This window comes from Macrotis lagotis, chromosome X (genome assembly GCF_037893015.1).
Source record: "Macrotis lagotis isolate mMagLag1 chromosome X, bilby.v1.9.chrom.fasta, whole genome shotgun sequence".
NCBI classification, from domain to species: domain Eukaryota; kingdom Metazoa; phylum Chordata; class Mammalia; order Peramelemorphia; family Peramelidae; genus Macrotis; species Macrotis lagotis.
This window is the reverse complement of record NC_133666.1, coordinates 133,083,729-133,098,539: the sequence shown is the minus strand read 5'-3', so window position 1 is coordinate 133,098,539 and position 14,811 is coordinate 133,083,729. Positions and strand designations below refer to the sequence as shown.

The following is a 14,811-nucleotide window of genomic DNA, read 5'->3' as shown; positions in this document are numbered from 1 at the left end:
TATGAAAGCAAAATGGAAGTGAATAATTGCTCTATGGGACAATTGCCTTGGCTGACATGGGCACTTGGGGTGGGGGAAGGTACATTTGGAAGGTTCTCCTTTTTCCATGCTCAGTAAGGGTCAATGTTGTCTCAATCACATACCCTGGCCTTCCTGGATGCATTGGAATATAGGGATGGGTGGTCGGTCAGCGAACTCCTCAGCAGAGTTGACCAATGCCTCTTTCACAGCCTCGTAGCCAGTTAGCACCACCATCTTCTGGAGACCAAAGTGAATAGTGAAGACAGGGCCATACTTCTCTGAAATCTGATTGGGGGCACAAAGGTCATGTTATCAGAGAAGAAAAAGTGATTAAGTTTTATATATATATATATATATATATATATATATATATATATATATATATTAATACAGAGGTATATAAATGCCTTTCTTACTAAAACTTAGGATTCTTAGGGATTAAAGTATGCATTGATCAAAAATCACAAGACTAAAATAAAAAATTACTATAGAGACTTTATTATCCAACTCTTCATCTTAAGAAAACCTGGCTCACTTGATATTCAGGCTAGGGTCCCCTTCCATTACATGACATCATAAACGACTTAACAAATGCAATAACAAAATGACCTAGGGATAAAATAAAACAGTGTGGCTAGAAAAGGCTGAAGTTATGGACAATAAAGACTTGGGCTCAAATCCTGCTATAATGGCCAGTGCCTCTTTCACAGCCTCATAGCCAGTTAGCACCATTATCTTCTGGAGACCTAAGTCAATGGTCAAGACAGGGTTATATTTCTCTCAAATCTGGGAAGGGGGGAAAAAAGGTGTCCCTGACTCCAGGGGAATTCACTTAACCCATATGTGCCTCAAGGCAACTCCCTAGGATTTATCTACCAAGTCATAAATGGGTTGTTTTGGTACTGGTGAAAGGAACTCCCACACCAGGATGGTATAATAAAAAAAAATGCTCACTTTGAAATATAAAGTCAGAGTTCAAATTATGCCACTTTCTACTGGTGTGATGTTGGGTGATTGATTCATCTGTAAAATGAATGAATTAGACTAATTGGCTTCTAAGATTCTTCTAGATCTATGATCCTAGGACCAAATTGTATATCCTTCAATTATTTGGACAATTTGTGGCAATTGAAAATTTTTAGTCAAATATTTAAGTACACCAGTCATCCCTCAGCCCTGCAGAGTTTCTAGCAGACCTCCATCCATTCAACTGGACCCCTTTCTGTTAAATATAAGACCTGGTTTTGGTGTTTAGTACATGCTGCCTTTTCTTTTTAGCCAACACTCTCTCCTTCAACTTTTGCAGGTTCAAGGAGGAGGGTGTCTGTTTCTGTCCCCCATCTCTGAAAATGAGATTTGATACAAAAAGGGGATGGGAGAAGCAGGGCCGGGAAAAACCAGAACTACCCAGGAATGGTTGCTATAGTGTAGGATTATGTAAATCAACATTCCTCATTTCACTTTCATTATAGTGAAAGATCCAAGTTTTATCTTCTCCCTGAAAGCAAGGAATAGAATTCCCTTTTTTCTCATTTTTATTGATTTGGAGACTGGGGGGGAGCAGTGGGAGAGTTGCCTTTTTTTTTTAAATAACAATCTTCTATCATTCCCCAGAAGTCATCCTTTGTAGAAAAGAATTAAAAAGAAAAGGGAAAAAAACAGTTCAACAAGATTAACTAAAACTTTAACACAACCTGACAATATATAACAATATAATCCATATATTTCAGTCCCCACTTCTCTAAAGAAGGAAAAGAAGGATATTTCATCAGGTCTCTTTCAGGATCTTGCTTGATTGTTCTCGTCACACAATGTTCAGTTTTGCTTTGTTCTTTTACATTTTTTGTTGTTGATATTTTGTAGCCATTATATATATTTATTTTTTCTGGTTCAGTTTGCTTCTCTTCATATTATAAGTCTTTCCAAAGTGAATGGTGAAGTTGGGATCATATTTCTCTGAAATCTGGGAAGAGAAAACTCCAGGAAAAGTCATTTAACCTATATGTTCCTTAGACAATTCCCTTTCTGTGGTCTTGACAGTCACCATTTCTTACTTACGGCACAGAAATATTCTTTAAATTCATGTACCACAACTGTTGTACCATTCCCCAATTAGTGGGCATATATTTTGTTACCAATTCTTTGATACTACAGAAAGTGAGGATCAGACTTGAAAAAAATGGTTGCAATTCAGTTTTAATTAAATATCTTCTAATTTTTATAAGAAGTGAATAATACTTTATAGACATAAGAAATTGAAATTAGAATCTTTATGGGATGATAGTAAACATGAACCAAATAAGCTATGATAATTATCATAGTTTATGACAAGCTAAATTATCATCAGGTATGTACTCATAGAAAAGTAGTTTGACTTAGTGTCTAGAAAGTCAGCCTCACAGCCAGGAAAGACTTGGGTTCAGTTCTTGAGCCTGACATATATGGGCTTTATGGCCCTGGGAAGTCACTCAAACTTTTGATGTTCTAGGCAGGTTTCAGGAAAGGTACTGACCTACACTGGTAGAGGTGAGGGGACTAGAGAGCTCTGGATTTAGAGTCAGGAAGACCTAATTTCAATTCCTGACTTAGACTCTTACTAACTGTGTGACTCTAGGTAAATCACTTAATTTCAGGTTCCTTATCTGTAAAATAGGGATAATAAGAGTATCTACTTTGCAGATTTGTTGTGAAGATCAAATGAGATAATATTTGTAAAGAGTTTTCAAACCTTAGAGACCTAGAGAAATGTTAGTTATTATTATTAATATTGTTATTACTGATATTAATTTCCTTATCTGTAAATTTCCTAAATGAATGAAATCATAGGACCAGACTCTATCCCTACATATTCATACCCTTAGATTCTATGGAATTTAGGTTGTGTGCTAAAAGGAAAATCTGAGACATAAGGGGCTCAGGAAAGTCCCACTCATCCATGTAAAGAGAAACTGAAAAAGAAACTCAGGACAGGAAGCTGTCATTAGTTGCCATTCAAATTCCATATCACAGACTGAGAATTAGAAGGGAATTTAGAAGTCATATAATCCAGACTTAGAAAATCAAATTAACATTGTGCTGTGTTGTATTTTTTATTTATTTTGTTGATTTGTTGTCTAGTTGTTTTTGTCATGTCCAATCCTTCATGACCCCTTTTTGAGGAGTTTTCTTTGCAGAGATACTGAAATAGTTTGTCATTTCCTTCTCCAGCTCATTTTACAGATGAAGTAAACAGTTAAATGACTTGCCCAAAGTCACACAGTTAGTAAGTGCCTGGGGTCAGATTTGAACCCATGAAGATGAGTCTTCCTGATTCTAAGCCCAGTGCTCTATCCACTACACAACTTAGCTTATTTTGTTAAACATTTCTCAGTTACACTTTAATCTAATTCCAGGGATACTCCAGACTTTTGTAGAAATTTGTGGTCCTCTAATAGCAAGTTTGACACCTCTGAAATCTAATTCTTTTGTTTTTACAAATGAAGAGACTGAGGCACAGCTAGATTAGGAGACAATGCTTGAGTTCACACAAATATTAAATAATAGATTTGGGATTTGAATCCAGGCCAGCTAGCTTCAAATCCAGTATTCTCTCTACTGTGCCAGCTCCCACTCTTTGCTTTATGCCAATCTAAAGCTTGTAACAATGTAATGTTCCTATGGAGTGTTTTATCACCTGATTTGTAGATACTGAAACTGGATAAGACCTTTGTTTCTAGTTTATCTAGTGCGATTTCATAGATGAAAATACTGAGGTTTAGGCCATACTCAGTGGCCTGCTAAAGGTTATACAGCTTATTAGTGTAAGAGCCACATCAAAAATACATTTCCCTACCCCCCACAGTGCTCTTTCTACTATATCACAAGTGTTTTTCTTGTCCCATTTCAAATGGGATCAGCTTCAGAATGTCTATTTGCAAATCAGCCATGTATGTTCAGTGATGAAGAGATAATTGAAATTAGAATAGTCCATGGTAAATAGAAAGCTAGGATTGGAGCTAGAAAGACTTGATATGTACTGGTTATCTGACTCTGAGCAAGCAACTTCCTCTCTTTTTTAAAATAGCATTTTTTTTATAGTTTCATGTAAAGACAAATTTTAACATCCATTTAAAAAATTTTTTGAATTCTAAATTTTCTCCCTCCCTTCCGCACCTTCCCTCTTAATAAAACAATAAGAAATTTTATGTTTTATATGTATTACATGCAAAACATATTTCCATATTAGTCATGCTGTGAAAGAACAAACAGAAAAAAACACTTCAAAAAAGCGAAAATAGTATACTTCAATCTACATTCAGACTCCATAGTTCTTACTCTGGTTGTAGATAGCACTTTCCTTCATGAGTCTTTTGGAATTATCTTAGATCATTATACTGAAAAGAATTAAGTCATTCATGGCTGGTCATTATACAATGTTGCTGTTATCATATATAAGGGTCTCCTGGTTCTTCCATTCATTTGCATCATTCATGTAAGTCTTTCCAGGTTTGTCTGAAATCTACCTACTGAACATTTCTCTAGAACAATAGTATTGCATTACAATCATATCCGATAACTTTTGTTCAGTCATTTCTCAATTAATGGATATTCCCTCAGTTTCCAATTTTTTACCACAACAGAAGAGCTGCCATAAATTTTTTTGTGTAAATACATCCTTTTCCCCTCCCATTTAAAAAAAAATATTTAGGACACAGACCTAGTAGTGGCATTTCCTTTTGGGGATAGTTCCAAATTGATCTCCAGAATAGTTAATCCAGTTCACAACTCTATCAATAGTATATTAGTAGAGGCAACTAGGTGGTGCAGTGGAGTTAGGAGGACCTGAGTTCAAATTTGACCTCAGGTACTTAATAATTAGCTGTGTAACCTTGGACATGTCACTTAACCCCACTGCAAAAACCAAAAAAAAAAAAACCAAACCAAAAAACAGTGCATCAGTATCCCAATTTTCCCACTCCCCACTAACATTTATTATTTTCCTTTTCTATCATGCTAACCAATCTGACAGGTATGAGGTGATATCTCAGAGTTGTTTTAATTTGCATTTCTATAGACAATGATAATTTCAAGCATTTTGTTCATATAAATCACTTACTTTCTTGGCATACTAGGCAACTCTAAAGATTAAATCCCAGGGAAGGTGCCAACCTGCCTTGTTAGAGAGAGTTTTCTTATCTGGGTGTTTCCTGTGCCAATTAAATCACAGTCTAGTGCCAATCTCTTTCTTGGAACAATAGGAAAGTTGATGAAAGATTTCGCTGGCAACTATGTGCATGCATGCATGTATGTGTGTGTGTGTGTGTGTGTGTGTGTGTGTGTGGCTATAGGTATGAGTGTGAATGATGAGAGACACATTGAGAAGTGATGAAACAAGTGAGATCGAAAAGGATTAAAGTGGGAGTCAGTCTTGCTCAGCTGGTAATTTCTCTTATTTCTCTCTCTTCTATTACTCCTTTCAATTTAAGTTCAAATAAGATGGTCATAGAAATTGAGAAAAAAAGGGACAAGGAGGGTTTCCCAGATCTAGTCATGTCCTTTGGGATCATTTCTCCCAGGTACCAAGGCAGAAAAATATTACTACTACTTTGCATTGTTGATTTACGATCAAAGGTGGGAAAGAGGATTTCCAAGACATTGTTGGGCAAATTCTGGGGAAGTACTAATCTCATCTAGAATAAAAACAATTAGGCCATTGGACCCTATTGCCACCCAGCAGATTCTAGACCTCTGTCTCCAACATCAATATGCATAAGTTCAGTGAAGGAAAACTCCTTTTTATTTCGACCAATGCATTTAACACATGATTAGGCTTTGTTGTCCATCCCACCAAATCTAAACTACAAAATCCATTCTGAATCAGGTTAGAATTTATGTTTAGCTTACGGATGCCACCACTTACCCTGCAGTGGTGTAAATAACTGCGTGGAATATGTTGTTGGAATAGATCATCATACTATGCTGTTGCTGCTTTTACCCAATCTCGTCAATATTTATTAAGCCCCTATTAGATATCAGGCCTGGGGCTAAGAACTGAGGATACACAGAGGGGGGAAAGGTTTCTACTTTAAAGGAACTCACAAGGAGCAGCTAGGAGGTGCAGTGGATAGAGCACTGACCCTGGAGTCAGGAGGATCTGAGTTCGAAGCCAGCCTCAGACACTTAATAATTACTTAGCTGTGTGTCCTTAGGCAAGTCACTTAACCCCTTTGCCTTGTTAAAAAAAAACTTTAAAAAAAAAGAATTTACAGAGGCATCCCACAAACAACTATGTGTATACAAACTATATACAAAGTAAACTGGAAAGAGTTTCTGGATACTAAGATTAAGGAGGACCAGATAAGCTTCTTATAGAAGTTGACAATTGAAGGAAGCCAGGGAAGCCAAGAGTTGGAGATAAAAAGACACAGAATTCCAGACATGAGGGTTAGCCAGTGAAAATATCAGAAATTGGGAGATAGGTTGTCTTGTACGACAAAGGGTGAAGAGGCCAGGATCACTGGATTGTAGAATATGTGAAATGGTCTAATGTATAGAATGCAAAATAATTAGTATTTATATATGTAAACCCTATCTCAAGGCCCCTTGTTATGGAACTCTTTCCTTATTGGTGGAGAAGGTTCTAACCTGCCTGAGGAATAGGCAGAGTTGAAAAAAATTCTCAGCCAGTCTCCACTTTGGGAGACTCCAGAGAGACTTGAAGCTTAGCATCCAGTTTTGTGAGAAGACAGAGGCCAACCCCCACATCACGTTGCTTAAGTAAAAGACTCTGGGAGACTTGAGAGAAGTGGGAAGTCTACATCACACTTCTATCCCCAGCTTAGAACTCTTGCCATCTGAGGAGTTTCTTCTTGGACATTCTTGGACATCTTCAAGGACATTCTCTTGAATAAGTTGAGTTATCTCAATCCCAATGGGAGAAGTCCCCCATTCTATATTATCTGGAATGTATTCTCCTATGTATACTGTCTCTGATTCCTGTTTTGCTATGATTTGGATAAATAGTTTTCTTTGAACCAGGGGATTATCATATAAATTAAGAGCAACACTGTGAGATGATCAACTATGCTGGATGCAACAGCTCTCAGCAGTTCAGTGATAGAGGATAATCCCAAAACTTGTGATGGAAAATGCCATCCACACCTAGAGGAAAAACTATGAAGTCTAAATGCAGAGAAAAGCATACTATGTTCACTTTTTAAAACTTCTTTTGTTTTTTCTTTCTTTCTCATGATTTCTCCTTTAGTTCTAATTCTTCTTTCACAACATGTCTATATTAGAAATATGTTAAATTCAATTGAATGTGGAAAAGCTATAACAGATTGTTTGCCACCATGGGGAGTGAGAGGGAAAAGAGAATGCTAGAAAAATGCAGAACTCAAAAGCTTGCAGAAGGATGAATGTTGAAACCAATCTTTGCATGTATTTGGAAAAATAAAATAAAAAATAAGTAAATTAAACTTTTTTGATATGTACTATGTGTGTTCATTGTAAAATTGGCATTACTTGGGAAAGGGGGCAAGGCTTAGACATAGAGTGATCAGAAGTTAACTTGATTCTAATCATATCCCTTAGATGAATGATTTTTAAAGGAATAAATAGATATACTTCTAGCCCAGTACTCATTCTAGCTGAGCTGAGTAGAGTGGTGACCACTGGTCTCAACCTCCTGTTTCCCATTCTGGCAGTAATGAAAGTCTTTTGTGAAGAAGAATTGGGGAAAAGAGACTAGAGATGTATATTCTGCCTCCCTTTGAGCCATATACATCAGGCTCCCCTTGCAACACATAGACCCCTTACTATACATGGGTCCCTCTCTTCAATTGTTACATATGGACAGGGGACAGGGTTGGACCTGTGATTGCATCTATGTGGAGACCTGAGATATTAGTTGCCTGAGGAGACTGAGCAATCAGATATCTTGCCTATGACCACCTAGCAAGTATGTCCTGTGACCCAATGACAAACCCTCTATTTATTATTAATTTATTAATTAAGGTCAGATCTACAATTGCATTGATTTAGCACATTTCAGGTGGAAATTCTTCCAGTCAATGAAAATTGGCAAGTTTTTGGTTTTTTTGTTCAGTCATTTCAGGTATTTCTGACTCTTTGGGATCCCATTTGCAGTTTTCTTGGCAAAGAACCTTGAGTGGTTTGTCATTTCCTTCTCCAGCTCATTTTAGAGATGTGGAAACTTACTTACCCAGAGTCACATAACTAGTAAGTGTTTGAGGCTACATTTAAACTCAGATCTTCCTGACTCTATATCTACTATAGATATCCACTGCACTACCAACTGGTAATTGCTATTATATTATGCAATATGCAAATTGACAATTGTAATTTTCAGAGAGTTGCCTAATTTTCAGAGGTACCATGGGGTACCTAAGTGACTTGCTCAGCATCATACAAGCAGTATGAGTCAGAGGCAGGTCTTGAACTTACCTCTTCTTGACCTAAAAACTACATGCCTCTCTTGTTGCCTCTAATTTATGTACTACCTTCTATTTAAAAAAATAAAGGTAGAAATTTGAAAAAACAGGTAACTGGAATAAGGAGTTACAAGAAAGTAAAGATTAGAATGTTTTTATTTTCTTCTACTTTTAGAAATCAAAGTGATTGATAAGTAGAAGATATTTAAGCCAAATAATTAATTACTCATTACTGGACTCAGTACCTATTCAGTCAAGTACCTTGAGCTTCCCTCCATTTTTTAAAAGTTTAGCTATTTTATTAAAAGATGATGTGTCTTTACGGATGGGATAGCAGTTCAGAGTCAGGAAAATATGTCTTCAAGTCCCACCTTTAATACATATGAATTGTAGAATGTTGGACAGGTCTAAGATTTTAACTTCCAATATAGTTGCTGATCTGTTTTGGTGTAGCCTATTTCCTTATGTGCAATCACAGGTCCTATCATTTTTTTTTAAATACCTTATTAAAAGCTTAACATCAAATGTCAATGAAGCTAAAGAAATTTGCTGTGTAAGTGTGGGTAAAGTAAGATAACAATTTTCTTCTGCTAAACCTGCATTAGGATTTCTTTTGTCCACTCATTCTCATTCATTTTTCCTTTTACCTGGTTATACTTGATATGTAGCCCTTTCTTCTAGTTCTGTTTTCTTCCCTGCTTTGAATTCTTTCAATGCTTTTCAGGATTTCATTTTATTTTATTTTAGATTTTTTTTTTTTTTTGCAAGGCAATGGGGTTAAGCGGCTTGGCCAAGGCCCCACCACTAGCTAATTATTAAGTGTCTGAGGTCAGACTTGAACTCAGGTACTACTGACTCCAGGGCCGGTGCTCTATCCACTGTGCCACCTAGCTGCCCCTCATTTTATTTTATATATACTTGCTTGATCTTTCTTTTTCATTGGCATCCTGAGAACCTATCACAAAGACTGACATATCATAGGTCCTTAATAAGTACTAATTGATTGATTGCATTATAGTATCTCATTACATTAATGTGCTACAATTTATTTAACTATTCCTCTACCTGAAATTGAATTTGTTTTATATTAATTTGTTTTTAATTAAAGTATAATACTGCTTTGAAAATCTTAGAACAGATAACTTTTTTATTTGTTTATGATACACTTTTAGGGCATATTCCCAACAGTAGAATCATTGTATTAAAGATTATGACAATTTTTTTTGAAAGGGCAGCAGCTAGAATGGTGTGGTATATAGAGGACTAAGCCTGGAGTCAAGGAAGACTCATCGTCTGAGTTCAAATCTTTCTTCAGACATTTACTAGCTATATGATCCTAGGCAAGTCACTTAATCCTGTGTACCTCATTTTCCTCATCTGCAAAATGATCTGGAATTGAAAATGGCAAATTACTCCAGTCTCTTTGCCGAGATTACCCCAAATGGAATTGCAAAGAGTCTGTCACAATTGAAATGACTGAACAACAATTTTTTCAATCTCTATCATGTATTATCTATCTCATACTTGCTACAGGTGGCAGTTAGTTCATAATTAATGTGAAAGAATACTCCTAAACTGCTAGCTGAGACTCTCTCTCAACATAGCAAGATTTAACCCCATCTGCTGTATTCACTAAGGCAGGAAAGTAGGCTAAGGTATCTTCATTTTCAACAAAGGCTGAAACAGTTATCTATTGGACCCTCAAGAGATCAGAAATTTAAATGAGTTAGAAAGTTCACTGCCTGAGGGTTCTAATTTCTGGTAACTTTATTGCATTAGATGTTTAATCATCGGTGTGATGATGTAGGAGGAGTACCAGTCTTAGAAACCAAACATCTAATTTTGAGTCCCAGAACTCATCCTAACTATCTTTGTGACCCCAAGCAAGACACTTAAATCTCTTGAGGTCTCAATTTCCTCATCCGTCAAATGGAGTTAACAATATATTCAATATTTCTCTCACAAAGTTGTTGTGAGAAAAGTGTTTTGTAAATGTATGCTATTAAACAAAGAGAGGAAAGAAGTCACAAGAGATTTTAATAGTTTTGCCTAAGGATACCATGAATCACCAACTGATTATAAACCAAATGGGCTGGTCTCAGGCATGACCAGGGATTATAGGATCAAAGGATTATAGATTTAAGCTAGAAGGAAACATAGAGGTTATTGAATATAGTCCCCTCCTTTTACAGATGGGAAACCTGGGGTGTGAGGAGGCTAAGAAACCTGTTAATTGGCATCCAGCTCCTCCTGATCACCAAAGGAAACAGACAGAAGGATGGGGAGAATTCAATACAAATTCATCTCCACTTTCAGAAATCAGTTTGAAGGATGTGATTTACTAAGGGTGAGAGGTCTCCATTAGTATGGTTTCAGAGACAACCCTCCAAGCAGCCGAAGAGAATGGAGTCAAAATTGTTGAATCTACTCAACAGTCAGGTCAAATGAAGTAAAATTCTGGTAAATCCTTAGCTAATGTGTGGGACACAGTAGCTCCTTAGAGCTCATTCCTCTGCCTCATATTTCCTCTAACATCCCTGCTCACAATAAGCTTTTAGAGAGAGCTAGAACAGTTCTTAGAAGTAATCTAGTCTGAATTTCCCATTTTACAGGTGAAGAAGCTGATGTTCTAGGAAGTCCAATGACTTGTCTAACGTCACAAAAGTAATCAATGTCAGAGGTAGGATTTGGACTGCAACATGTAGTGCTTCCCTCCTGAACTGTGATATCACTCAAAAAGCATTTATGCAGTATTTATTATGGATCATACAATGCACTAAGTGTGGAAGAAATAAGAGACAGGAGTTGAAGGAACAGCAAGAAGACCAGTCTTGCTACAGTGTAGGCGGTGCAGTGGACAGAGGGGTGGCTAGGTGGCGCAGTGGATAGAGCACAGGCCCTGGAGTCAGGAGTACCTGAGTTCAAATCCTGTCTCAGACACTTAATGATTACCTAGCTGTGTGGCCTTGGGCAAGCCACTTAGCCCCATTCCTTGCAAAAACCTAAAATAAATAAATAAACAAATAAACAAACAAACAAATAAATAAAAATTAAAAATAAAAAAAAACAAATAAGATAGAGCACTGGCCTTGGAGTCAGGAGGACAGGAGTTCGAATCCACCCTCAGACACTTACTAGCTATGGCACCTTAGGCAAGTCACTTAACCCCGATGCCCTCGCATCCAGGGCCATCTCCAGTCATTCTGGTTCATATGTGGCCACTGGACCCAGATGGCTCTGGAAGAGAAAGTGAGGCTGGTGACAGCACTCCCCTCACTCAAATCCAATTCATGTGTTTGTCATGGCATGATGTCATGGTCTTCTTTAAGAATGAAGGACAAAACAACATTAGAGTGTTGCATTAGGGAATGCAAAAAAAAAAAAGTAGTGTTAGGAAGGGGCCAGCTTATAAAAGACTTTAAATGTCAAACAGGGGATTCTATATTTGATCTTAGAGGTAATGGATGGACAACTAGGTGGTCAGGACGTAGAATGTTAACCTGAGTTTAAATCCAGCCTTAGACATTTTCTAGCTGTGTGACCCTGGGCAAGTCACTTCACCCTGCTTGCCTCATCCATAAAATGGTTTGGAGAAAGATACTACAAACTACTCTAGAATATTTGGCAAGGAAAACTTAAATGGGATCATGAAGTCTCAGAAATAACTGAAATGGCTGAACAACAATACTAAAACTTCCAAAGGCCCCACAATGTAATGCCAGATAATGTGTCAAGTGGGAATGGTTATACCACTAGTAATTCATCCAGTTCTCAACTAGGTTTAGTGAAGTTAGACATCCAATTTTTCTTTGGGCTCAACTCATTCCTTCAACCTTCTTTCCCACTAGCGTCTAAGATCGCAGAGATGAACTACCACACAGATACATTCACATTCTTAAGGCCCTAGAGGTACCCTGCTGAGGGAGAGCAAAACACCTCTATTTACCACTTTAGTTCTTAAGCCCCCATCCAATGGGTTTTCTATCTATATAACCAGTAACTCATTTTGAAACTTTTGGAATGGAAATTAGATTATTTACTTAATAATAAAGCAAAATAAATCTTCTGCAGAACATATCAAGGCAAGTGCATAAATAACAAATTGCATAATAGACATATAAACCCATTTCACACTCTTCCACTTATATATTCAGCAGCTATAATAAAGTGTGGGCACATACTTATAGGAATACATGAGAAATGTTCTTGGGCTTAAAGCAATTCATATCTCTAGACTATAGGAGTCAATATTATCGTTCTTTCTATGATCAATGGGCTATAAAAATATAGATCCATCCAGACAAATAAAGTCCCCTTTTCTAAAGGGGACTTTAGAATTCTAAAGACTTTAGAATTCTAAAGACTCCCTCCAGCTATTCCAGCTAACAATGTTCTGTCACTTTTCTGAACTTGAACTTATATCACTGTTATTCTCCACACCTTTGATAAACACTTGCTGAAACTGAAGTGGGAAATTATTGCCTGTTTTCCCTAAAACATCTTCCCAGTTCCACACTCTCACCCACCCTAGGCTGGAGGAAGCTGGAGGCAATGAAGTCTCAGGGTCACCAACCCCAGAGTGAAGAGTCTTACTGAGAAAAGAGCTGGTCCCTGGAAGAGGAAAGCAGTCAGCCCTACCTTCATCAGTGACTTGTCCTGTCTCCTGAAATCCAGTAAGTGAAGGTTCCCAATAAAAGGGAGAGGGGTTGGTCCAGGGGGCCACTTTCCAGTTGTCTCATTGAGTTGGGTGAGAAAGTACAACAGTCCCCAGAAGAGCAGAGCCCCCAGCAGAGCAACACCAATTGGGTTTGACAAGGGAAAAGTCAGGAACAACATGGTAGTTGGGACCCGTTGTGCAGGCAGGGGAGGTGCCCCCAGGATGGCAGTCCCACCTACAGTCTGTTCCAGAGTGCAGGGCTTACTTATATGCCTTCCCTGGGAGTGCCAGAAACACTCCACCCTCTTTGCTCACCTTGGAGAATGTGGAATAAGCAGTTTACAAGCTATAACCAGGAGCAAAAAGGTTTAAAGTTACAAATGTGGTATGTGGGTGAATAGAGTCTCTGAGAAGAGCTCTAGCCAAGAGAGGGCTCAGTGGACAGTGTGGGCATCCACAAAGAACAGACCCCCAGTCCATGCATGAAATATTTCTACACCAACTGCCTATATGCCCATCAAAAGAGAAAACTGAGCCCAGTCACAATTCTCTTCATGAACTTATTATGAGCTCAAACCATGATCCCTACTATCTTCCTGATACTCAGGAAGACTTGAGTTCAAATTCCAATTCAGACATTTACTAGCTGTATGTCCCTAAGCAAGTCACTTAACCTTTATCTGCCTCAATTTCCTCAACTGTAAACCTCACAGAATTGTTGTGAAGATGAACTGAGATATTTGTAAAGAACTTAGCATGTCAGGGGTGAAACAAGGATACCCGTTATCACCACTATTATTCAATATTGTATTAGAAATGTTAGCATTAACAATAAGAGAAGAAAAAGAAATTGAAGAAATTAGAATTGATAATGAAAAAACTAAACTCTCACTCTTTGCAAATGATTTGAGGTAAACTTAGAGAACCCTAGAAAATCATCTAAAAACTACTTGAAACAATTCACAACTTTACCAAAGTTGCAGGATATAAAATAAACCACATAAATCATCAGCAATTCTATGAATTATTAACAAGAAACTGAAGTAAGAGATAGAAAGTAATTGTAGACAGCATAAAATACTTGAGAGTCTACCTGCCAAGGCAAATGCAAAAAATTATGAAAATATTCATAAAATATTTTTCACACAAATAAAATCAGATCTAAATACTGGGCAAATGTCAATTGATCGTGGCTAAGCTGAGCTCACATAATAAAAATAACAATTCTACCTAATTAAATTACTTATTCAGTGCCATACTAATCAAACTTCAAAAAATTACTTTATTGAGTGAGAAAAATAATAACAATTCATATGGAAGAACAAAAATCAAGAATATCAAGGGAATTAATGGAAAAAATGAAAAGGAAGTTGGACTAGCCATACCGGATCTAAAATTATATTATAGGGGGGTGGAGTCAAGATGGTGACAGGAGAAGATCCTCTCTTAGGTGCTCTCTCTTTATAAAATTATATTATAAAGCATCAATCATCAAAACTGTCTAGTACTGGCCAAGAAATGGAGTGGTGGATCAGTGGAATAGACTGGGTGCAAAAGAAACAGTAGTAAATGACTATAGTAATCTGCTGTTTGAGAAAGTCAAAGACTAACTTTGGGGACAGGAACTCACTATTGGACAAAAACTGATGGAAAAACTGGAAGATAGTATGGTAGAAACTAGACACAGACCAACATCTCACA

General features: G+C 37.2%; 1 protein-coding gene across 2 annotated transcripts in view; it reads right to left on the bottom strand.

Moving 5' to 3' along the window:
* LOC141498246 (cytochrome P450 2W1-like) overlaps positions 1-14,114 on the bottom strand; it is a 35,989-nt gene extending 21,875 nt beyond the window's left edge. For both annotated transcript variants that reach the window (XM_074201279.1, XM_074201280.1), the window contains exons 1-2: positions 13,092-14,114; positions 144-306 (exon numbers count right to left, since the gene is read on the bottom strand). In XM_074201279.1, the coding sequence (XP_074057380.1) occupies positions 144-306; positions 13,092-13,289 (361 nt within the window). In that variant the 5' untranslated portion in view covers positions 13,290-14,114. The remainder of the gene's footprint in view (positions 1-143; positions 307-13,091) is intronic.
* Between the last annotated feature and the right edge of the window lie 697 nt (positions 14,115-14,811).